This window comes from Salmo trutta, chromosome 5, assembly GCF_901001165.1.
Source record: "Salmo trutta chromosome 5, fSalTru1.1, whole genome shotgun sequence".
In the NCBI taxonomy this organism is placed as follows: domain Eukaryota; kingdom Metazoa; phylum Chordata; class Actinopteri; order Salmoniformes; family Salmonidae; genus Salmo; species Salmo trutta.
In genome coordinates, this window is record NC_042961.1 from 67,066,186 (window position 1) to 67,092,517 (window position 26,332).

At 41.5% G+C, this 26,332-nt stretch overlaps 2 protein-coding genes and 1 long non-coding RNA gene across 7 annotated transcripts in view; 2 read left to right on the forward strand and 1 right to left on the reverse strand.

The window, feature by feature from the left end:
* The first annotated feature begins 1,608 nt into the window (after window positions 1-1,608).
* On the forward strand, window positions 1,609-3,063 carry LOC115194900 (leucine-rich repeat extensin-like protein 2). 2 transcript variants are annotated; one of them, XM_029754806.1, is made up of 2 exons: window positions 1,609-2,587; window positions 2,662-3,063. In XM_029754806.1, exons 1-2 carry the CDS (start codon window positions 1,624-1,626, stop codon window positions 2,862-2,864), a joined length of 1,167 nt encoding a protein of 388 aa, XP_029610666.1. In that variant the 5' UTR covers window positions 1,609-1,623; the 3' UTR covers window positions 2,865-3,063. The 2 variants fall into 2 exon arrangements, with proteins under 2 accessions (XP_029610666.1, XP_029610667.1); XM_029754807.1 differs by having other exon boundaries at window positions 1,609-2,633; window positions 2,671-2,719.
* Window positions 3,064-14,562: 11,499 nt separating this feature from the next.
* Window positions 14,563-26,332, reverse strand: part of LOC115194903 (endonuclease domain-containing 1 protein) — a 120,406-nt gene continuing 108,636 nt past the window's right edge. For 2 of the 4 annotated variants that reach the window (XM_029754820.1, XM_029754818.1), the window contains one exon: window positions 14,563-16,389. In XM_029754820.1, coding sequence (XP_029610680.1) covers window positions 15,631-16,389 — 759 coding nt within the window. In that variant the 3' untranslated portion in view covers window positions 14,563-15,630. Of the gene's footprint in view, window positions 16,432-16,695; window positions 17,129-26,332 lie in introns of those variants that run through there. The other 2 variants (XR_003878552.1, XM_029754819.1) reach the window with 2 other exon arrangements.
* The window catches only part of LOC115194918 (uncharacterized), an 88,631-nt gene continuing 88,365 nt past the window's right edge, over window positions 26,067-26,332 (forward strand). The window contains exon 1 of the long non-coding RNA XR_003878556.1: window positions 26,067-26,118. This is a non-coding gene — a long non-coding RNA (uncharacterized LOC115194918). The remainder of the gene's footprint in view (window positions 26,119-26,332) is intronic.

Here is a 26,332-nt window from a genome sequence, read left to right on the forward strand (position 1 = left end):
AACTCCAAATGCATTTGTAGGTAGCTAGCTAACAGCCATGGAGGGTGAAAGGAGAGCAGCCCCAGCTGTCAGTGAGAGAGGAGGCTATTCTGGATAGGACAGCTACTGCTGTGTTGTTCCTGTCCCTAGAAGAGAGGACGGAGATAATAGTAATATTCACTGCGGTATAATTTGACTATAATGAAGTCTGTTTCTTGGGATGTTTTCTGTCCTCAGATAAAGAGAGCTATGAAAGCCTGTGTACATATGAAGAGCAGTGGTTCTCAGTCCTGGGGTCTCAAAAGGGGGGCACGTTTTTGTTTTTGCCTTCGCACTGCACAGCTGATTCAGTGGATCAACTCATCAAGCTTCCAGTGGTATTTATTCATTCTTTGATATGATCCTGTTATTGTCACATGCTATATATGCACGTGTGGGCCCATTCATCTTGATATCCAATGTTTTCATGAGCTGTTATCAGGGATATTATACTTTAGTAATCCACAATGACCCTGTGATGTGAAAGTCTAATAATTACATTGTCTTCCATATTCCTACAGATACCTTGTAACGGGAGATTCCTTCAAAACGACTGCAAGGTTGGGTGACCAGGGCCATCTGGGACTGCCTCCTGGAGGAATTCAGGTGTGTGAAGGCTACCTGTGTCCTGCATAACTTCATGAGGATGGAGACGAGGACCAGCAGGAGATCTGCAGCTCGCATGCCCCCCTTTGTGCAGAGCGAGCTGTCACGGGACCAGTTCATACAGGCACTCTCTCCTACGGAGCTGCGCATACAGACCCAGCTGGCTCATCCTGGCTTTGGAGAGGGAGCTGGTGTGGGCTGGGGCTTCAGCTGGGGCTTTGGTGGGGGTGCAGGGAGACAGACCCTCTGTGTTGGCTGGGGGGCAGAGCAGCCGGAAAATCCTGCATGGGTGGCAGATATGACAGAACTAATTCGTGCTGTGTCGCTATAGGCGACACGAAACACATGCCCTGGTCCCAGGGTCTGCTGGGGTTGTGGCCAGCCAGGCTATCTGCGCCAGGTTTACCCCATGTCCCCCAGAGATCAGGGAAACGGCTCGGGGTCCACATAGACCGGGTAGTGCGGACCCCTGGCTTTCTTTCCCAACCACCATCTTCTTCAGGAGGAGCCCACCGGCCCAGACGGGGAAGCAAGGCACCACTTCCCCCAGAAGCAGACAAGGGCAAGCGGATGGAGCCTGTTGTTGTGGTGGGCCGGACCTGTGTTGGGGACCTTTGTCATGTCCCTGTCACTGTAGAGGGGGTGCCCTGCTCTGCCCTGGTGGACACTGGGTCCACAGTAACCCTGGTGAGGCCGGATATTGTGCCAGGTTGGACTCAGTGTGAGCCCACAACTGTGCAGCTCCACACAGTCACAGGTGAGCTGGCATCCATGAAATGGTTGGACTTTCTTAGGAGCTTCCAGGGAGGGCCCACAGGCTGCCAGTTAGACCTACATGGAGGAACACTGAGCTTCCAGGGAGGGCCCACAGGCTGCCAGTTAGACCTACATGGAGGAACACTGAGCTTCCAGGGAGGGCCCACAGGCTGCCAGTTAGACCTACATGGAGGCACACTGATATGACCACCACTGAGCTTCCAGGGAGGGCCGGCAGTCACCATGGCCCCCCCTAATGTCACATTCACTCAACCCAACAAACTCTTTACTCCAACAGTTAAAGCAGCAGAGACTCATGGCTGCCCCCACCCTCCCCCACATCTGTGTTTTACATTCCCCCAGCCCCTCTGTCAACTACAGCTGTGTGTTACATCCCCCAGCCCCTCTGTCACCTACAGCTGTGTTACATCCCCCCAGCCGCTCTGTCACCTACAGCTGTGTTACATCCCCCAGCCCCTCTGTCACCTACAGCTGTGTTACATCCCCCCAGCCCCTCTGTCACGTACAGCTGTGTTACATCCCCCCAGCCCCTCTGTCACCTACAGCTGTGTTACATCCCCCAGCCCCTCTGTCACCTACAGCTGTGTTACATCCCCCCAGCCCCTCTGTCACCTACAGCTGTGTGTTACATCCCCCAGCCCCTCTGTCACCTACAGCTGTGTTACATCCCCCCAGCCCCTCTGTCACCTACAGCTGTGTTACATCCCCCCAGCCCCTCTGTCATCTACAGCTGTGTTACATCCCCCCAGCCCCTCTGTCACCTACAGCTGTGTTACATCCCCCCAGCCCCTCTGTCACCTACAGCTGTGTTACATCCCCCCAGCCCCTCTGTCACCTACAGCTGTGTTACATCCCCCAGCCCCTCTGTCACCTACAGCTGTGTTACATCCCCCCAGCCCCTCTGTCACCTACAGCTGTGTGTTACATCCCCCCAGCCCCTCTGTCACCTACAGCTGTGTGTTACATTCCCCAGCCCCTCTGTCACCTACAGCTGTGTGTTACATTCCCCAGCCCCTCTGTCACCTACAGCTGTGTGTTACATTCCCCCAGCCCCTCTGTCACCTACAGCTGTGTGTTACATTCCCCAGCCCCTCTGTCACCTACAGCTGTGTGTTACATCCCCCCAGCCCCTCTGTCACCTACAGCTGTGTGTTACATTCCCCCAGCCCCTCTGTCACCTACAGCTGTGTGTTACATTCCCCCAGCCCCTCTGTCACCTACAGCTGTGTTACATCCCCCCAGCCCCTCTGTCACCTACAGCTGTGTTACATCCCCCCAGCTACCTCCACGACACATCCCTCCGTGAGCCCGGGCCGCGCCCCCCCAGCCCAGCTACCCCAGATGGGAGAGTAGAGGACACTGTCTGCAGTGAGGGAGGTATGGGGGAGGAACTGTGTTGGTCCCCGAGCAGCAGGAATGGTTGTGGCAGTTGCTGTTTGAATTCAGAGGCAGCTTTGCTCTGAGTGAGGAAGAGGTGGGTCAGACTCATCTGGTGCAGCATGAGATGGACACAGGTGATGCTCGACCCATCAAGATGCGTCCCCGTCATATTGTTACTGTTTGTGTCCCAAATATCACCCTGTTCCCTATTGGGTCTTCCCTGTGGCTCAGTTGGTAGAGCATGGTGTTTGCAACACCAGCATGGTGTGTGCAATGCCAGGGTTGTGGGTTCGATTCCCACGGGGGAGCCAGTACAAAAAAATAAAATGCATGATATGAAATGTATGTATTCACTACTGTAAGTCGCTCTGGATAAGAGCGTCTGCTAAATGCCGAAAATGTAAATGTAGTGCACTACCATTGACCAGCACCCCATATTGAACCCTGTAGTGAATAGAGCTCTGTTTGGGACACGGTTTGAAACATGTTTTATTTATTTGTTGTGTGTGTGTGTGTGTGTGTGAGGAGGAAAAATCACGTGATGATAATGACATTTTCATTTATTTATTGATTTTATATTTATTGATTTTATATTTATTGATTTTATATTTATTGTGAATGTATCCCAAATGGCACCATAATCCCTATATAATGCACTACTATGTATGTACACTGTGTACTAAACATTATGAATCAAACACCTGCTATTTCCGTGACATAGACTGACCAGGTGAAAGATATGATCCCTTATTGATGTCACTTGTTAAATCCACTTCAATCAGTGTAGATGAAGGGGAGGAGACGGGTTAAAGAAGGATTTTTTAAAGCCTTGAGACAATTGAGACATGGATTGTGTATGTGTGTCATTCAGAGGGTAAATGGGCAAGACATAAATATTTTAGTGCCTTTAAGCGGGGTATGGTAGTAGGTGCCAGGCTCACCGGTTTGTATCAAGAACTGCATCGCTGCTGGGTTTTTCACAAAAGTTTCCTGTGTGTCTCAAGAATGGCCCACCACCCAAAGGACATCCAGCCAACTTGACACAACTGGGGTGAAGCATAGGAGTCAAAATGGGCCAGCATCCCTGTGGACCGTTGTAGAGTCCATGCCCCGACGAATTGAAGCTGTTCTGAGGACAAAAGAGGAGGTGCAACGCAATATTAGGAAGGTGTTCTTAATGTTTTGTACACTCAGTGTATATGTATTTAGAAACAGGGTGATTGGAACCCTGAATGCTGATTGGCTGACAGTCGTGCTATATCAGACTGTATACCACGGGTATGACATTTACAAAACATTTATTTTTACTGCTCTAATTACATTGGTAACCAGTTTCTAATAGCAATAATGCAGCTCAGGGGTTTGTGGCCATATACAACAGCCCCTTGGGCTTTACTGCTTAAATACAGGATGTTCTATAGTTTCCATGGCGCCTAGTGGCAGCCGAGGCAGATGGCTCATGTAAATTCTGTACATATATTTTTTTACTTTCTTTTCTAATCGCTAGTTGAGTGCAGGTCAAGTCTTGTTGTCATGAATTGGATTCCTGCCGGTAACTTGATGAAAATCAGAGTTCTTCACAAGCTACCTAATTTTATTTATTTATTTAATCTTTATTTAACTAGGCAAGTCAGTTAAGAGCAAATTCTTATTTTCAATGACGGCCGAGGAACAGTGGGTTAACTGCCTTGTTCAGGGTCATAACAACAGATTTTTACCAGCTTTATCAGCTCGGGGATTCGATATAGCAACCTTTCAGTTACTGGTCCAACGCTCTAACCACTAGGTTACCTGCCGCCCCAATGCTGGCTGACAGGTTTGTTTTCATTTTAATTACACCTACAGACTTGTTCTTCACCAGTGGTGATCCAAGAGGAGAATATGCATGCAGAGATGGCAGTGGGACATATGTTTCATTGCTCAGGAGGATACTTCTGAAGTAAGGAGTGGACAGTACTCTGTGGGGATCTCAAACTTCATCAGAGTCCCAATACAGAGAGTGGCCCTGATGACCTCAAGCCGCTAGCCTTCCCTTGGACATGCTGACCTGACCACCACCTCCGCTGACCATCCAGCTATGAACTTCCACATCTGGAGGCTTCAAGAAGAACTCAGACCTGATACATCTATTGTAGCTTCTATTTAGTATTAAAACCTTGTTTATTTTGATTAACAAGCACTTTGTCTGTAATGAAAAGCCCTGTAAAAGTTTCATTTACTATTACTACTATAAAGGGAATAAGGTGACATTTTGGACACAGTGTGTATCTCTTTTAGACGACAGCTCAGTGTGTATCTCTTTTAGACTACAGCTCAGTGTGTATCTCTTTTAGACTACAGCTCAGTGTGTATCTCTTTTAGACTACAGCTCAGTGTGTATCTCTTTTAGACTACAGCTCAGTGTGTATCTCTTTTAGACTACAGCTCAGTGTGTATCTCTTTTAGACTACAGCTCAGTGTGTATCTCTTTTAGACTACAGCTCAGTGTGTATATAAAGAAATATAGACCTGGTGACCTGTTCAATCACCAGGTGCACAGCCAAACAGAGTTCAGTGACAGAGAAGTTGGGACTGTCGTTTTTCTGAATTTTTTTTCAGAACCTCATAAATTGACCAAGGGCTCCCTCCAGTGACTTGGTCCGGTAGTGGGGTGCTCCCTACCCGGTAATGGAGCCCTGGAACCCCATTAAATGCATTAAAAACCCTTTTCAAAATCTATGCCAGTTTGGCCACCCATCTATGGTGTATTATTGTAACATAGTGGACCATATAGCCCATCTATGGTGTATTATTGTAACATAGTGGACCATATAGCCCATCTATAGTGTATTATTGTAACATAGTGGACCAAATAGCCCATCTATAGTGTAACATAGTGGACCATATAGCCCATCTATAGTGTATTATTGTAACATAGTGGACCATATAGCCCATCTATAGTGTATTATTGTAACATAGTGGACCATATAGCCCATCTATAGTGTAACATAGTGGACCATATAGCCCATCTATAGTGTAACATAGTGGACCATATAGCCCATCTATGGTGTATTATTGTAACATAGTGGACCATATAGCCCATCTATAGTGTAACATAGTGGACCATATAGCCCATCTATAGTGTAATAGTGTAACATAGTGGACCATATAGCCCATCTATGGTGTATTATTGTAACATAGTGGACCATATAGCCCATCTATAGTGTAACATAGTGGACCATATAGCCCATCTATAGTGTAATAGTGTAACATAGTGGACCATATAGCCCATCTATGGTGTATTATTGTAACATAGTGGACCATATAGCCCATCTATAGTGTAACATAGTGGACCATATAGCCCATCTATAGTGTAATATTGTAACATAGTGGACCATATAGCCCATCTATAGTGTATTATTGTAACATAGTGGACCATATAGCCCATCTATATTGTAACATAGTGGACCATATAGCCCATCTATAGTGTAATATTGTAACATAGTGGACCATATAGCCCATCTATAGTCTATTATTGTAACATACTGGACCATATAGCCCATCTATAGTGTAATATTGTAACATAGTGGACCATATAGCCCATCTATAGTGTAATAGTGTAACATAGTGGACCATATAGCCCATCTATAGTCTATTATTATAACATACTGGACCATATAGCCCATCTATAGTGTAATATTGTAACATAGTGGACCATATAGCCCATCTATAGTGTATTATTGTAACAAAGTGGACCATATAGCCCATCTATAGTGTAATATTGTAACATAGTGGACCATATAGCCCATCTATAGTGTAATATTGTAACATAGTGGACCATATAGCCCATCTATAGTGTATTATTGTAACATAGTGGACCATATAGCCCATCTATATTGTAACATAGTGGACCATATTGCCCATCTATAGTGTAATATTGTAACATAGTGGACCATATAGCCCATCTATAGTGTATTATTGTAACATAGTGGACCATATAGCCCATCTATAGTGTATTATTGTAACATAGTGGACCATATAGCCCATCTATAGTGTATTATTATAACATAGTGGACCATATAGCCCATCTATAGTGTAACATAGTGGACCATATAGCCCATCTATGGTGTATTATTGTAACATAGTGGACCATATAGCCCATCTATAGTGTAATATTGTAACATAGTGGACCATATAGCCCATCTATAGTGTATTATTGTAACATAGTGGACCATATAGCCCATCTATATTGTAACATAGTGGACCATATTGCCCATCTATAGTGTAATATTGTAACATAGTGGACCATATAGCCCATCTATAGTGTATTATTGTAACATAGTGGACCATATAGCCCATCTATAGTGTAACATAGTGGACCATATAGCCCATCTATGGTGTATTATTGTAACATAGTGGACCATATAGCCCATCTATAGTGTATTATTGTAACATAGTGGACCATATAGCCCATCTATAGTGTATTATTGTAACATAGTGGACCATATAGCCCATCTATAGTGTAACATAGTGGACCATATAGCCCATCTATAGTGTAATATTGTAACATAGTGGACCATATAGCCCATCTATAGTGTATTATTGTAACATAGTGGACCATATAGCCCATCTATAGTGTATTATTGTAACATAGTGGATCATATAGCCCATCTATGGTGTATTATTGTAACATAGTGGACCATATAGCCCATCTATAGTGTATTATTGTAACATAGTGGACCATATAGCCCATCTATGGTGTGTTATTGTAACATAGTGGACCATATAGCCCATCTATAGTGTATTATTGTAACATAGTGGACCATATAGCCCATCTATAGTGTAATATTGTAACATAGTTGACCATATAGCCCATCTATAGTGTAATATTGTAACATAGTGGACCATATAGCCCATCTATAGTGTATTATTGTAACATAGTGGACCATATAGCCCATCTATAGTGTATTATTGTAACATAGTGGACCATATAGCCCATCTATAGTGTAACATAGTGGACCATATAGCCCATCTACAGTGTAATATTGTAACATAGTGGACCATATAGCCCATCTATAGTGTATTATTGTAACATAGTGGACCATATAGCCCATCTATAGTGTATTATTGTAACATAGTGGACCATATAGCCCATCTATAGTTCTTGTTAATAGAACATCTGATAGTAGACTATAGATGGGCTGTATGATTCACTATCAGATGTTCTATGAACAATAACCATTATAATCTGTAGCCCAACTGATGCAGCATAGAGGCTAGAAAAGGTACAGAGGCTGAAGCCTGGGGTTGGTCCATCTGCATTTACCCCATTGGACACTTCCTGGTTGGTAGCCGGATCATTTGTCTCCGTTCACCTAAAAAGAGCCGTTCATTCGGCTCCCAAACGGCTGTTCGTTCAGTAAGACTTAGAAATGGAGAAACCATGACAAAATAGTCCATACACATTCTAAAACGTAGCCTACCATAATGTTTGATGGTGAAATGTGAGTTCAAATACAGTTTTACCTGACCAAATTAGATGTCCTGCAACATAAACATGGACTGAACAAATGAGAGTGGACCAGAATGATGCTCCGTCCTCTCAATATAGTTCCTGCACTGAGGAACACCATCTGCAGAGAATGTTTTGGTCATTTATCTGCAGATAATCCATGTCTGGAGCTCAACAAGCAACAGTTACAGTTTACAAATCATGGAGACAAATTAACATTTCTTTCACATTTTTTATTTTGACAGGAAGTTAATGCTGAGATAGGTCTCTTTTCCAGGTGAAACGCAAGACGCAAGGAAACCAAAGGCTGATTTAGCAAACACAAAAAAGAGCTGTTCTCTATTGTTGCTCAGATCTTAAACTCTGGTTGTAAACATGTTTTAAATAAAGTGGTGGACAAAACATGACTTTACTCAGCATGGAGTGTCAGAAGATACACATCACACTATTACAACAGAGGGACTGTTCTGGAATCATGGCTGCTGAGTTCATATTCATTAATATCCCACAAGGCTTAGCGACTGAATCAGCAACTCAAAGAAGTAACACTTGCATTTCCATTGACCAGCAAGTCAACATATTTAGTATGATGTCTCAAAAGGCCTCACATACATTACAAATCAAATTGTATTGGTCACACACGTGGTTAGCAGATATTATTGTGAGTGTAGTGAAATGCTTGTGCTTCTAGATCTGTAAAAATTGCTATCCTTCAATTGCATTATGAATTGTTGTGCATTGACTGCCCGTCAGAATAGGTTTCTCTCCCTATCGCAACGTGAATGCATCTCAAGAGGAATATTCCTCTAACACACGACAACAAGCCGACTAGGTAAATACATAAACTATTGTTCTATAGGGTGTTCTGATGCTGTTTTCATAGTAACATTACATGGTAAAAATAGTAGCAGTGGAAAGTTCCATCCTGAGTGATAAAGTCTTTCAATGACGTTGCCAGCAGCTACACAGCTGTCAGAGTTGAGGCTGCTGTGGTGCGCTGTGTGCAGTAGACTATTTAATCATGCATGTCAGTGCAGTACATACAGCGTAACAGAGAAAATAACATATTTACAACAGACATGCCTCTGTAATACATGCCTTATCCAGTGTTTATATGCCAGTAATTAATGTATGGGTACTATCCATACTGCATATCCTGTTTATCTATCCCCTTGGCATAGTTCTGGGTACAGTACAGTATTCAGCCCTTCAAATTGTTGGTTGTGTCTAAGATGGCTACCAGGTGATAATTCTTACACAACCAGTATGGCTGACCGGTGATGTCATCACACCCGGTCACTTCCTCATACGTACCTAGCCTCTACCAAGATGGCTGTCTGTTTACATATTAGCATTGTTAGCCACACAGCATGCTAACTCGCTACCACTAATGGTGCTGGTTATATTATTGCTATATATTCAGCCTGCTAGCCTAGCGTGCTAAGTTCTTACCTTTGCTAGCTGTATATATTGTGTGCTATGTTTATCATATCAGCCCATTGCTAACACCTTACTGCATAGAGCCATGGGGCGGCAGGTAGCCTCCACCGTCTCTCGTTCGTTGTTTTAGTTATTATTTCCCGTGTGTCGGCATTCGGCAGGTGAACTCTACTGCTCCTCTATTAGGCTCCTCTATTAGGCTCCTCTATTAGACTCCTCTATTAGGCTCCTCTATTAGGCTCCTCTATTAGGCTCCTCTATTAGGCTCCTCTATAAGGCTCCTCTATTAGGCTCTCTATGGTTAACATGTAACTTCACTAATGACTGCCTGCTCCAATATTTTATTAACTAGGTGGCTTGTACACAATTGTTACCGATGATACTGTATATACCAGCCTACTCCAAATACAGAAGCATACATTGTATTTTACCAAGTTCTCTCTGTCTTAATCCTGTTGCCCAAATATAGCAGGTAACGTGTGTCTGTGTCCAAGATGTTGAGTTAAATGTAATATATGCTTTGACCTATTTCAGGTAACCTCAAGATGCTTGACTCACTACAGCTGCTTCTGAAGAACTTTCCAGTCCTTTGTTCTTTACATTCCGACTTTACATTCCGACTTTGCATGTCTGTTTATTGGACATATATATTAGTGTCTAATAAAGAAGAGCAACGTATGTAAAGCATCCCATCTGTTTTAAGGTGATTGTGTGTGTGGTGTAGTTCCTCTTGATGTCCACCAGGTGTCAGCACAGTTTCAATAATGTCACACCAGGTTCACAACATGTTTTTATGTTGTGAATACACCATGTGTAGACCTTACAGTGAAATGCTGAATACAACATGTGTAGACCTTACAGTGAAATGCTGAATACACCATGTGTAGACCTAACAGTGAAATGCTGAATACACCATGTGTAGACCTTACAGTGAAATGCTGAATACACCATGTGTAGACCTTACAGTGAAATGCTGAATACACCATGTGTAGACCTTACAGTGAAATGCTGAATACACCATGTGTAGACCTAACAGTGAAATGCTGAATAAACCATGTGTAGACCTAACAGTGAAATGCTGAATACACCATGTGTAGACCTTACAGTGAAATGCTGAATACACCATGTGTAGACCTTACAGTGAAATGCTGAATACACCATGTGTAGACCTAACAGTGAAATGCTGAATACACCATGTGTAGACCTTACAGTGAAATGCTGAATACACCATGTGTAGACCTTACAGTGAAATGCTGAATACACCATGTGTAGACCTTACAGTGAAATGCTGAATACACCATGTGTAGACCTTACAGTGAAATGCTGAATACAGCATGTGTAGACCTTACAGTGAAATGCTGAATACTGCATGTGTAGACCTTACAGTGAAATGCTGAATACACCATGTGTAGACCTAACAGTGAAATGCTGAATACACCATGTGTAGACCTTACAGTGAAATGCTGAATACAACATGTGTAGACCTTACAGTGAAATGCTGAATACAACATGTGTAGACCTTACAGTGAAATGCTGAATACTACATGTGTAGACCTAACAGTGAAATGCTGAATACAACATGTGTAGACCTAACAGTGAAATGCTGAATACAACATGTGTAGACCTAACAGTGAAATGCTGACTTACAAGCACTGAACCAACAATTGAGTTTTAAGAAAAATACAGACAAGCACAAAGACAGGTGAAACAGGTCAGGGTGTTACAGTATAACATGTTGAACCAGTACGACCCAGGTAGTGGTGTCCAGGTGTTCCCAGAGCAGTGTCCAAGAGGTTCTTCTCAGAAAGAGAGAAAGAAGAGCAGAGAGAGGGAGGTAGGAAGGGGGGATGTTAGCAGGAAAGGGTTAATGGAATGTGATGAGGATTGTAAATGTGTCTCTTTGTAGGTGTCACAGATCATTTCCTGTCCCAGAGTTTGGTCCAGTGGAAACACAGACGACTATAAAGTACATTCCCTCATGGGAGACCAGGGTTCAAGTCAAATCTTTATACTGACTTTCACTGCTATGTCTATATATCACATGAAATTCTGAAGAAAATAAAGTTTAATTCAGTTATGATATAAAGACATTACTGTTGTTAATACATAGTCCAACAGTATGTCAGGATCTGACTGCCATGTAACTGTTACCATGGAGATACCATTATATGTTCTGAATGTAATTCTATCACTGTTACCATAGAGATACTATTATATGTTCTGAATGTAATTCTATCACTGTTACCATAGAGATACTATTATATGTTCTGAATGTAATTCTATCACTGTTACCATAGAGATACTATTATATGTTCTGAATGTAATTCTATCACTGTATGTATCCATCTTCTTCCCATCTGAAGGAATAAACATCTATAATGAATGAAGCCTGTGAGAGTCTGGTGTTTTGTTCTCATGGTGTTTAAATGTAACCAAGTGACTCCAAAATGTTCCAATTCAACATTAGACAACGTTATTTGAGCTAAAAATAGAAATGATTGAAAGCACTCTTTTAGTTGTCAGTTATTCATTCAAACTTTGCCGTAACTATGTGTTCAACCAGCTATGGTCCAGCATACTAGCTAGCTACCATGTCTCTAAACATACCTGGAGCTGGTCAAGAAGCTACCATGTCTCTAAACATACCTGGAGCTGGTCAAGAAGCTACCATGTCTCTAAACATACCTGGAGCTGGTCAAGAAGCTACCATGTCTCTAAACATACCTGGAGCTGGTCAAGAAGCTACCATGTCTCTAAACATACCTGGAGCTGGTCAAGAAGCTACCATGTCTCAAAACATACCTGGAGCTGGTCAAGAAGCTACCATGTCTCTAAACATACCTGGAGCTGGTCAAGAAGCTACCATGTCTCTAAACATACCTGGAGCTGGTCAAGAAGCTACCATGTCTCTAAACATACCTGGAGCTGGTCAAGAAGCTACCATGTCTCTAAACATACCTGGAGCTGGTCAAGAAGCTACCATGTCTCTAAACATACCTGGAGCTGGTCAAGAAGCTACCATGTCTCTAAACATACCTGGAGCTGGTCAAGAAGCTACCATGTCTCAAAACATACCTGGAGCTGGTCAAGAAGCTACCATGTCTCTAAACATACCTGGAGCTGGTCAAGAAGTTACCATGTCTCTAAACATACCTGGAGCTGGTCAAGGAGGATTTTCAAGCCGTGTTCTTGAATCATCTCACCAGCAGGTGGAAGCCTTGTTCTAGTTTTCAAACCTCCACTCCATGAGCTCTGTGAACAGGACAGGTTTCAATTGATTGATTGATTGATACATATATTTCCAATTAGTCACCATCATCTGTATTTTAGATCTATTATCCATATCATTGATAATTAGCATTTTTGTATTCAGTTACACTAAGCCAGCAGACTTCAAACAGATTGTGAGACAGAATTTTCATCCCACTTTCAGCTACACTTGAACCAGGAAATGTCCCCCTTTTGTCCAAGTCCGCAAACAATAAATACTATTATTTCTCATCAAAATGTCACTGGTTGAACTGCTGTAAAAATAAATACAAAATGTTTCCCTGCATTCAGTGGAAGGCAACTAAAGACACACCTGATGCTGAGGTAAGAGATACAGACTGACCTGACGCTGAGGTAAGAGAGACAGACTGACCTGATGCTGAGGTAAGAGAGGCAGACTGACCTGACGCTGAGGTAAGAGAGACAGACTGACCTGATGCTGAGGTAAGAGAGACAGACTGACCTGACGCTGAGGTAAGAGAGACAGACTGACCTAACGCTGAGGTAAGAGAGACAGGCTGACCTGATGCTGAGGTTAGAGAGACAGACTGACCTGATGCTGAGGTTAGAGAGACAGACTGACCTGACGCTGAGGTAAGAGAGACAGACTGACCTGACGTATGTTTCAGGTGATTATAGGTAAACCAATCCCTCCTAATATACTAGTCCAACAGGTGATTATAGGTAAACCAATCCCTCCTAATATACTGGTCCAACAGGTGATTATAGGTAAACCAATCCCTCCTAATATACTGGTTCAACAGGTGATTATAGGTAAACCAATCCCTCCTAATATACTGGTCCAACAGGTGATTATAGGTAAACCAATCCCTCCTAATATACTGGTCCAACAGGTGATTATAGGTAAACCAATCCCTCCTAATATACTGGTTCAACAGGTGATTATAGGTAAACCAATCCCTCCTAATATACTGGTCCAACAGGTGATTATAGGTAAACCAATCCCTCCTAATATACTGGTCCAACAGGTGATTATAGGTAAACCAATCCCTCCTAATATACTGGTCCAACAGTATGTTTCAGGTGATTATAGGTAAACCAATCCCTCCTAATATACTGGTCCAACCAATCACTACTATAGGAGACACCACTGTGCTCCCATTGATCAATGTTAACCGGTTAGATTCATTATTATAGGGAAGAAATAGTTCTGCCAAATTGAACACCAACATTTTGTGGCTGATGAGGACAAGAGATCTCTCACCATTAAGGCTCGACTGGACAACAGACAGTCCTTCACAGAGATCTCTCACCATTAAGGCTCGACTGGACAACAGACAGTCCTTCACAGAGATCTCTCACCATTAAGGCTCGACTGGACAACAGACAGTCCTTCACAGAGATCTCTCACCATTAAGGCTGGGCTGGACAACAGACAGTCCTTCACAGAGATCTCTCACCATTAAAGCTCGACTGGACAACAGACAGTCCTTCACAGAGATGTTTTTAATAAGATCTCTTACCTTCTTTAAGTTGTGGCCAGAGTGATGTCTGAGTCCATCTAGGTCACGGCACCAAATGTAATAGAAAATTAGATCCAAAGATGAAGGCAGAAACTATTTGATTGTATAGAAAGATCTTTAATCAAGCAGCTGCAGGGGAGATTATTAAATGGATCCATGTCCCTTATATAGTGAGAGGGGATAATACAATCAGATTGTTACACAACAGTTATTTATACCTGCAACAGTTATTTATACCTGCAACAGTTATTTATACCGGCAACAGTTATTTATACCGGCAACAGTTATTTATACCGGCAACAGTTATTTATACCAGCAACAGTTATTTATACCAGCAACAGTTATTTATACCAGCAACAGTTATTTATACCAGCAACAGTTATTTATACCAGCAACAGTTATTTATACCAGCAACAGTTATTTATACCGGCAACAGTTATTTATACCGGCAACAGTTATTTATACCGGCAACAGTTATTTATACCGGCAGCAGTTATTTATACCGGCATCAGTTATTTATACCAGCAACAGTTATTTATACAAGCAACAGTTATTTATACCAGCAACAGTTATTTATACCGGCAACAGTTATTTATACCGGCAACAGTTATTTATACCGGCAACAGTTATTTATACCAGCAACAGTTATTTATACCAGCAACAGTTCCAGAACACAATGGCCTTGTGTTTAGGTACAGACATACCAGGACTCTATGGAAGGCATGACGTCACAGTCCAACACAGAACATATCCATTGAGAAGTTACAACAATTCAACACTAATTCTGCCACCACACTAGTTTCCACTAAAATGTGAGGAGCTGATGCTCATTGGGTAAGACTCAAATTGCTAGGGGGGTGAAATGTAGGGAAACGGTAGTTCTGCTGATAGATTCTACATGTATGAACGACACATTGATACATCCAGCCCAAAGTGGGAGGTTTAAAAATATACTTTCTTAGTCGCCAAAGTAACAGAGCTTGTCTTTAACCTTTATAACCCTTAAACTTGTTTAATTATAACCATTATAACCCTTATACCTTTTTATTATAACCATTATAACCCTTATTACTTAACCCTTATAACCATTATAAACCTTATAACCCTTGTAACTTAGGGGATGTGTTCTCAATAGTTGTGGGAATTACCACTGGACAAAACTCATCACTTTACATTACAGTCACAGTCACATCCATCCTCCTCATCACATTCCTTTAACTCCCCTGTTCTTCTTGCCATCTTATTGCTCCCCTCTCTGCTCCTCTCTCTGCTCCTCTCTCTGCTCCTCTCTCTGCTCCCCTCTCTGCTCCTCTCTCTGCTCCTCTCTCCGCTCCCTTCCCTGACCCTCTTTCTCCCCGGCTCAACCTCTTCTACACTCTCTAAGTTCCTCCCTGTCTCGTCCTCTAATACACTCAGAATAACATTTATTGGACATTTATCGTGAAACACCTTGACTCCGACATTGTAGATCTTGTTCAACTCGCCTTCGAGTGCTCCCAAGGTTTCCGGATTCAATGTTTTCCCCTTGGTGTCCTGTACGTTCTCACCCCAGTGTGCTTGGGCCACCCACTGTTTCAGGTTGTTGTTGTAACAGCAGTAGGCTGTCCACATGAGATCTGGGATGTTCACTCGGTTGTTCAGTGTGTTGCTGTGGCTGGGAACTGCTCCAGTCACCACATAGGCCTTTATCTTGTTGTTGTTGTCCTTACAGTTAAGCTCAAGATATTTTCTGACTCTGCACTCCATTGTCTTCCAGCTGCCTCGGTTGAACTTTTCGTACTGGGGAACGGCGTTTGTCAGGGTGAAAGTGGAACTCTTGGCATCATCATCAGGTGCGTGTGAACATGGGAACAGGTGACCTCTGTCCAATTTCATCTTGTTTAGTTCGTAGTCTGTGTCCACAGCCTGGTGTGTGACAGCTTTATTATCCACCTTCATGTTATGTTGTTTTTTTATATTTTCAAGCTGCAGAAACATCAGTCAGACATTAAAACTCTTTAACAATTTAACAACCCAGACTTAAACTGAAAGTGGTTGGACCAAAGATGCATTCGTGTCTCAAAGATACTGTATGTCTATAGCAGTAAACAAATACACATGTTGAATGAATAGAGATTAGAACTACCTGGGGCTTTATCATCCAGGACTGACTTGGTAACATAACTGTCTGTGATATATACAAGTAAACAAATACACATGTTATGTTATATGACAAAACATTAGTCCTACCTGAGGTTCGATCATCCAGGACTGATTTGGTCTACCCTTTGTATAACCAGTGAAGGTGTAGGCTGAGAACACAGGGATCCTGTTGGTCGTGTCGTAGAGAGTTGCAAACCTGTAGATGTTGTTGAACAACTGGCAGATCGGCTTGTAGCGGTTCTGGTTCTGGACTGTCCCACCAACCAAAATACCCGGGAGATTTGGAGTTGTCCCATCCAGGAAGAAATTCTGGCACAGTGGAACATCACTGAACTTCTCCACTACATGAGAGAGAGCAGGAGGAAGGAGAGAGAGAAGGAGGAGAGCAGAGAGATGATTCAATACCCCCATCATCACCTGAAGACTGTACACCACAGAGACAAAGATGAAGTTACAGAGACCAGTTGGTAGACTGGAGACTGTTGAGCTGAGTCAGGACAGACTCCTTTAAATAGTTATTACAGAGACCAGTTGGTAGACTGGAGACTGCTGAGCTGAGTCAGGACAGACTGCTTTAAATAGTTATTTCAGATACTCCTCCTTCAGATGTCAAGACAGAAAGGGTTGATTTGCATAAACTCCTCTCTATGTTTCCATGGAAACTGCTGTAACTAATAACATGTGACTCACCTCCTGTAGTTTCTAACACGTATGGACCCAGAACTGAATCACACAATATTATAGTTCTGGGTTAATGAGATTAGACTGCTCTAAATAGTGACTGCATCCACACTTTGGTTCTGGTAGAAAAACGTTTTAGGATAAAACATGACTTTACTCAGCATAGAGTCTGTCAGAAGATACACATCACACTATTACAACAGAGGGACTGTTCTGGAATTACGGTTGCTGAGTTCACATTCATTAATATCCCACAAGGCTTAGCGTCTCTGACTCAGCCACTCAACATATTTAGTATGAAGTCTCAAAGGCCTCACATACATTACAGATATGTTTACAACTGAATGAAATGGAGGAAGATGTTTACAACTGAATGAAATGGAGGAAGATGTTTACAACTGAATGAAATGGAGGAAGATGTTTACAACTGAATGAAATGGAGGAAGATGTTTACAACTGAATGAAATGGAGGAAGATGTTTACAACTGAATGAAATGGAGGAAGATGTGAACAACTGAATGAAATGGAGGAAGATGTTTACAACTGAATGAAATGGAGGAAGATGTGAACAACTGAATGAAATGGAGGAAGATGTTTACAACTGAATGAAATGGAGGAAGATGTGAACAACTGAATGAAATGGATGAAGATGTGAACAACAAGTCCTTATTATGGCAAGAACAGCTGAAATAAGCAAAGAGAAATGACAGTTCATCATTACTTTAAGACATGAAGGTCAGTCTTTGCGGAACATTTCAAGAACTTTGAACGTTTCTTCAAGTGCAGTTGCAAAAAACCATCAAGTGCTTATTGTCTAAACCTTGGGCAACACTTACATGTTCCCAGCCACAACTGTGGACACACATTGGACCTCATCACTGGTAATATCCCTGCCTCTGACTTGCATGTCATGGAGCTACGGTATCATCCAACTTCCTCTGGCTTGGACTCTAACTCACTTCCTGGAAACTAGAAGATGGCGTATAATGGGATTCATTTATTGGTGTTGTTTATGTTGATGTATTGTGGTCTGACCTCTGCTGAGTTTATTTCCAGAAACTGAAGTAGTTCACAGTAAGAGTTGACACAAGGCTGTGTATGTAGCATTAGAAAATGTGGTTCCTAACAACACTGTGGTCAGAGCAGCACTGGACTGATTAACACCTCAGACTCAGCAGCTGTAGATTCTTCAGTTGAGGAGGCCTTTTCTCAGTCAGAGTAGAGGAGACTGGGGAACAAACTAACACTTTTAGGCTTTAGTTAATTATGAAAATATTAATTAAGTTAGATTAATCATATTTGTATGTAAATAACGTACATTTCTCAGCTACCATTACACACTAAGTATGTTCACTTAAGTAAAACATTTAACTTCTTAAATTACCAGCTGAAGCAGGTCACACAATTATACTTCATATAAATGTACCTTTGTAGTTGTGATTGAAAGGTGTGGACGTTTATTTGCTAATTGTTTACATAAAGTGTTGCCTTGAATGTTGGCTTGTATGATGTATGATATACTATGAATCAGTTTCTTATTTCATGAAACTACAGGAATCCTTTGTTTCAGGGAAACATTATATTTGTTCAACATGCGTGTGGGGAGGAGTTCCCCTTTCTGTCCAATGAGGTCATTTCTGGACAATATTTCAGCAAGTAAAATGATGGTTCTACTTTAGAATGTGGAACACAGCCAATAGGGAGGTTTGATTGTTACACATTCTAAATAGTTCCACCTGTTCCACATACAGAGGAGTTTATCCAACCCTCCTTGTCCAGTCTGACCACTAATTATACCAGACAGTACTCATCTTCATACAGAGGAGTTTATCCAACCCTCCTTGTCCAGTCTGACCACTAATTATACCAGACAGGACTCATCTTCATACAGAGGAGTTTATCCAACCCTCCTTGTCCAGTCTTGACCATTAATTTTCAGAGACTCTCTGTCATTGAGTTTTTGTGTCAGAGGCGTTAAGCCTTGTGGAATATTAATGAATGTGAACTCTTCATCCGTAACCCTCCTCGGTGCTGCTATTACATGGAAAGTACATACAACATTTCACAACATTTTCAACACTGTGAAAGCTGCACCTGAATTGTGTCTTTGTATTTTGTGTCTATCATTTTTTAGAGTCTTTGGTATGACTCAACCAGGGAACAAACCTCTATCAGGGTGGACACTCTACCCACAAGGCCACTAAGTCGGCAAATGACAGCTTGCAAGTCAGATAATTATGCCAGACAGGACTCATTTAAACAAACAAGTACAGGTTGATCTGGTCAATGTAATAAAACAACTGAAAAGGAAGCTGACTGCTTGCAGTCCGGGTGCTCTGTTTACTTCAGACACACCTTCCCCCAGATAACATGGGAGAATAGTTCCTCATTCAGTAAGATAATGTTTACTCAGTGACGTCCTGAGGCATTGATAGATCATGAGACAGGAAGAAAAACTCTCAGTGTACACAGTCCCTACATCTGGGTTCAGCATCTAGGAGAACAGAGAGGGTTTATTCATTCTGCATTAAACTAACAAGTCAAGGTTCATCTGGGGAATTTGATCATCAGTTGGCCAGACAACCGTCAGGAGAAGGAAGGGAAGGGGGTTAAAAACATTCAAAATCATTTGTCCTTCTAAGATTTAGTTTATGAAATCATGTTCAAAAAAGTTAATGTGTTAAAAGTTAACTTTGGGCAAAATCGCAAAAATAACAGCTTGAAACTGTACAGCTGATCAATGCACCATCATACCCGGTCATTTAATGGATGAATTAGATATTAGAAGTTCAATTCCTGACTGATCTCTACAGTTTCGGTCCAAAAACAAATACCCAAGTCTCCCCATTTCTTTAAAACACTTATCTAGGAAAAGTCAAGACATGACATTCTCAATGGCAGATTTAGGGCAAATGTTTTCATTCAAATGAAGTAAATTAAAATGTCTGTGGTGGTTCTTGTGAAAATGCCCAGAGGTCTGATCACCATACAGTTCCATGGAATAGGCCTACAGGAGGTGAGTCACATATAGTTACAGCAGTTCCATGGAATAGGCCTGAAGTTACAGCAGTTTACATGGAAAGACCTACAGTTACATCAGTTCCATGGAATAGGCCTGAAGTTACAGCAGTTTATATGGAAAGACCTACAGGAGGTGAGTCAGTCCCATGGAATAGACCTACAGGAGGTGAGTCAGTCCCATGGAATAGACCTACAGGAGGTGAGTCACATTATATTAGTTACAGCAGTTTCCATGGAAACATACAGAGGAGTTTATGCAAATCAACCCTATCTGTTTTGACACCTGAAGGAGGAGTCTCTGAAAACCTATTTAAAGCAGTCTGTCCTGACTCAGCTCAGCAGTCTCCAGTCTACCAACTGGTCTCTGTAATAACTATTTAAAGCAGTCTGTCCTGACTCAGCTCAACAGTCTCCAGTCTACCAACTGGTCTCTGTAACTTCATCTTTGTCTCTGTGGTGTACAGTCTTCAGGTGATGATGGGGGTATTGAATCATCTCTCTACTCTCTTCCTTCTCTCTCTCTTTCCTCCTGCTCTCTCTCATGTAGTGGAGAAGTTCAGTGATGTTACAGGCTGTGAGAAGTTCTTCATGGAGGGGACAACTCCAAATCAGAATGCCTAGAATGTGCAAAGCTGTCATCAAGTCAAAGGGTGGCTACTTTGAAAAATCTCAAATATAAAATATATTTTGATTTGTTTAACACTTTTTGGGTTACTACATGATTCCATATGTGCTATTTCATAGTTTTGATGTCTTCACTATTATTCTACAATGTAGAACATAGTAAAAATAAAGAAAAACCTTTGAAAGAGTAGGTGTGTCCAAACTATTGACTGGTACTGTATATATAAGGTCTAATATGCATGTCACGTCCTGACCATATATATAATTTATTTTCTATGGTAGAGTAGGTCAGGGTGTGACAGGGGTTTTTGTCTAGTTTATTTATGTCTATGTTGGTTCTAGTTTCTTTTTTCTATGTTGGGGGTTTTTACGGCTGCTGAGTTCACATTCATTAATATCCCACAAGGCTTAGCGTCTCTGACTCAGCCACTCAACATATTTAGTATGAAGTCTCAAAGGCCTCACATACATTACAGATATGTTTACAACTGAATGAAATGGAGGAAGATGTTTACAACTGAATGAAATGGAGGAAGATGTTTACAACTGAATGAAATGGAGGAAGATGTTTACAACTGAATGAAATGGAGGAAGATGTTTACAACTGAATGAAATGGAGGAAGATGTTTACAACTGAATGAAATGGAGGAAGATGTGAACAACTGAATGAAATGGAGGAAGATGTTTACAACTGAATGAAATGGAGGAAGATGTGAACAACTGAATGAAATGGAGGAAGATGTTTACAACTGAATGAAATGGAGGAAGATGTTTACAACTGAATGAAATGGAGGAAGATGTTTACAACTGAATGAAATGGAGGAAGATGTGAACAACTGAATGAAATGGAGGAAGATGTTTACAACTGAATGAAATGGAGGAAGATGTGAACAACTGAATGAAATGGATGAAGATGTGAACAACAAGTCCTTATTATGGCAAGAACAGCTGAAATAAGCAAAGAGAAATGACAGTTCATCATTACTTTAAGACATGAAGGTCAGTCTTTGCGGAACATTTCAAGAACTTTGAACGTTTCTTCAAGTGCAGTTGCAAAAAACCATCAAGTGCTTATTGTCTAAACCTTGGGCAACACTTACATGTTCCCAGCCACAACTGTGGACACACATTGGACCTCATCACTGGTAATATCCCTGCCTCTGACTTGCATGTCATGGAGCTACGGTATCATCCAACTTCCTCTGGCTTGGACTCTAACTCACTTCCTGGAAACTAGAAGATGGCGTATAATGGGATTCATTTATTGGTGTTGTTTATGTTGATGTATTGTGGTCTGACCTCTGCTGAGTTTATTTCCAGAAACTGAAGTAGTTCACAGTAAGAGTTGACACAAGGCTGTGTATGTAGCATTAGAAAATGTGGTTCCTAACAACACTGTGGTCAGAGCAGCACTGGACTGATTAACACCTCAGACTCAGCAGCTGTAGATTCTTCAGTTGAGGAGGCCTTTTCTCAGTCAGAGTAGAGGAGACTGGGGAACAAACTAACACTTTTAGGCTTTAGTTAATTATGAAAATATTAATTAAGTTAGATTAATCATATTTGTATGTAAATAACGTACATTTCTCAGCTACCATTACACACTAAGTATGTTCACTTAAGTAAAACATTTAACTTCTTAAATTACCAGCTGAAGCAGGTCACACAATTATACTTCATATAAATGTACCTTTGTAGTTGTGATTGAAAGGTGTGGACGTTTATTTGCTAATTGTTTACATAAAGTGTTGCCTTGAATGTTGGCTTGTATGATGTATGATATACTATGAATCAGTTTCTTATTTCATGAAACTACAGGAATCCTTTGTTTCAGGGAAACATTATATTTGTTCAACATGCGTGTGGGGAGGAGTTCCCCTTTCTGTCCAATGAGGTCATTTCTGGACAATATTTCAGCAAGTAAAATGATGGTTCTACTTTAGAATGTGGAACACAGCCAATAGGGAGGTTTGATTGTTACACATTCTAAATAGTTCCACCTGTTCCACATACAGAGGAGTTTATCCAACCCTCCTTGTCCAGTCTGACCACTAATTATACCAGACAGTACTCATCTTCATACAGAGGAGTTTATCCAACCCTCCTTGTCCAGTCTGACCACTAATTATACCAGACAGGACTCATCTTCATACAGAGGAGTTTATCCAACCCTCCTTGTCCAGTCTTGACCATTAATTTTCAGAGACTCTCTGTCATTGAGTTTTTGTGTCAGAGGCGTTAAGCCTTGTGGAATATTAATGAATGTGAACTCTTCATCCGTAACCCTCCTCGGTGCTGCTATTACATGGAAAGTACATACAACATTTCACAACATTTTCAACACTGTGAAAGCTGCACCTGAATTGTGTCTTTGTATTTTGTGTCTATCATTTTTTAGAGTCTTTGGTATGACTCAACCAGGGAACAAACCTCTATCAGGGTGGACACTCTACCCACAAGGCCACTAAGTCGGCAAATGACAGCTTGCAAGTCAGATAATTATGCCAGACAGGACTCATTTAAACAAACAAGTACAGGTTGATCTGGTCAATGTAATAAAACAACTGAAAAGGAAGCTGACTGCTTGCAGTCCGGGTGCTCTGTTTACTTCAGACACACCTTCCCCCAGATAACATGGGAGAATAGTTCCTCATTCAGTAAGATAATGTTTACTCAGTGACGTCCTGAGGCATTGATAGATCATGAGACAGGAAGAAAAACTCTCAGTGTACACAGTCCCTACATCTGGGTTCAGCATCTAGGAGAACAGAGAGGGTTTATTCATTCTGCATTAAACTAACAAGTCAAGGTTCATCTGGGGAATTTGATCATCAGTTGGCCAGACAACCGTCAGGAGAAGGAAGGGAAGGGGGTTAAAAACATTCAAAATCATTTGTCCTTCTAAGATTTAGTTTATGAAATCATGTTCAAAAAAGTTAATGTGTTAAAAGTTAACTTTGGGCAAAATCGCAAAAATAACAGCTTGAAACTGTACAGCTGATCAATGCACCATCATACCCGGTCATTTAATGGATGAATTAGATATTAGAAGTTCAATTCCTGACTGATCTCTACAGTTTCGGTCCAAAAACAAATACCCAAGTCTCCCCATTTCTTTAAAACACTTATCTAGGAAAAGTCAAGACATGACATTCTCAATGGCAGATTTAGGGCAAATGTTTTCATTCAAATGAAGTAAATTAAAATGTCTGTGGTGGTTCTTGTGAAAATGCCCAGAGGTCTGATCACCATACAGTTCCATGGAATAGGCCTACAGGAGGTGAGTCACATATAGTTACAGCAGTTCCATGGAATAGGCCTGAAGTTACAGCAGTTTACATGGAAAGACCTACAGTTACATCAGTTCCATGGAATAGGCCTGAAGTTACAGCAGTTTATATGGAAAGACCTACAGGAGGTGAGTCAGTCCCATGGAATAGACCTACAGGAGGTGAGTCAGTCCCATGGAATAGACCTACAGGAGGTGAGTCACATTATATTAGTTACAGCAGTTTCCATGGAAACATACAGAGGAGTTTATGCAAATCAACCCTATCTGTTTTGACACCTGAAGGAGGAGTCTCTGAAAACCTATTTAAAGCAGTCTGTCCTGACTCAGCTCAGCAGTCTCCAGTCTACCAACTGGTCTCTGTAATAACTATTTAAAGCAGTCTGTCCTGACTCAGCTCAACAGTCTCCAGTCTACCAACTGGTCTCTGTAACTTCATCTTTGTCTCTGTGGTGTACAGTCTTCAGGTGATGATGGGGGTATTGAATCATCTCTCTACTCTCTTCCTTCTCTCTCTCTTTCCTCCTGCTCTCTCTCATGTAGTGGAGAAGTTCAGTGATGTTACAGGCTGTGAGAAGTTCTTCATGGAGGGGACAACTCCAAATCAGAATGCCTAGAATGTGCAAAGCTGTCATCAAGTCAAAGGGTGGCTACTTTGAAAAATCTCAAATATAAAATATATTTTGATTTGTTTAACACTTTTTGGGTTACTACATGATTCCATATGTGCTATTTCATAGTTTTGATGTCTTCACTATTATTCTACAATGTAGAACATAGTAAAAATAAAGAAAAACCTTTGAAAGAGTAGGTGTGTCCAAACTATTGACTGGTACTGTATATATAAGGTCTAATATGCATGTCACGTCCTGACCATATATATAATTTATTTTCTATGGTAGAGTAGGTCAGGGTGTGACAGGGGTTTTTGTCTAGTTTATTTATGTCTATGTTGGTTCTAGTTTCTTTTTTCTATGTTGGGGGTTTTGTCTAGTTTTGTATTTCTATGTGGGGTTTCTAGTTTCTGTATTTCTATGTTGTTGTTTTTTTGGGATGATCTCCAGTTAGAGGCAGCTGGTCATCATTGTCTCTAATTGGGGATCATATTTAAGTTGTTGTTTTTCCCACTAGGTTTTGTGGGAGATTATTTTGTTTTGAGTTAGTGTATGTTGCACCTCTTCGTCACGGTTTGTTTTGTTTATTTAGTTTATATATATGTCTTGCATAGTTTCACTGTTATAATAAAATGTGGAACGATATACCCGCTGCGCCTTGGTCCCATTCTTCAGACAGCCGTGACAATGCAGTTCAGCACAGGGCCAGTAGAGTTATATAAGACCTGTATACAGTATAACTGCATTGAATGAAGGATGAATATTGTTCTTACAGCTGGACGGAGGACTAGAACCAGTTATGAGTCTGGAGAAACAAGGAGTCAATTACACACACCAGGCTGTCAATCAGGATTATGATATAGATGGTAAAATCAAGAAGGTGAACAGAGGTCACATGTTTCCTAAAGCTTTTGCTCTCCAACCTGTTAATCAGAACTCCACCTTTACCCTGACAAACGCTGTTCCTCAAGTAATGACATTTAATGAAGGTAGCTGGAGAAAGATGGAGTGTAAAGTTAGAAAGATTCTCCTGAAGCAGTGTCTAGATAATACTGGTAAACCCAAGGTCTATGTGGTGACTGGAGCAGTGTCTAGATAATACTGGTAAACCCAAGGCCTATGGTGACTGGAGCAGTGTCTAGATAATACTGGTAAACCCAAGGTCTATGTGGTGACTGGAGCAGTGTCTAGATAATACTGGTAAACCCAAGGTCTATGGTGACTGGAGCAGTGTCTAGATAATACTGGTAAACCCAAGGCCTATGTGGTGACTGGAGCAGTGTCTAGATAATACTGGTAAACCCAAGGCCTATGTGGTGACAGACGCATTTCTTAGAGAATACCATACTACTCCCGGCGCCGACAGAGATGGCCGCCTCGTTCGCGTTCCTAGGAAACTATGCAGTATTTCTTTTATTTATGTGTTATTTCTTACATTGTTACCCCAGGAAATGTAAGGTTTTATTACATACAGTCGAGAGGAACTATTGGATAT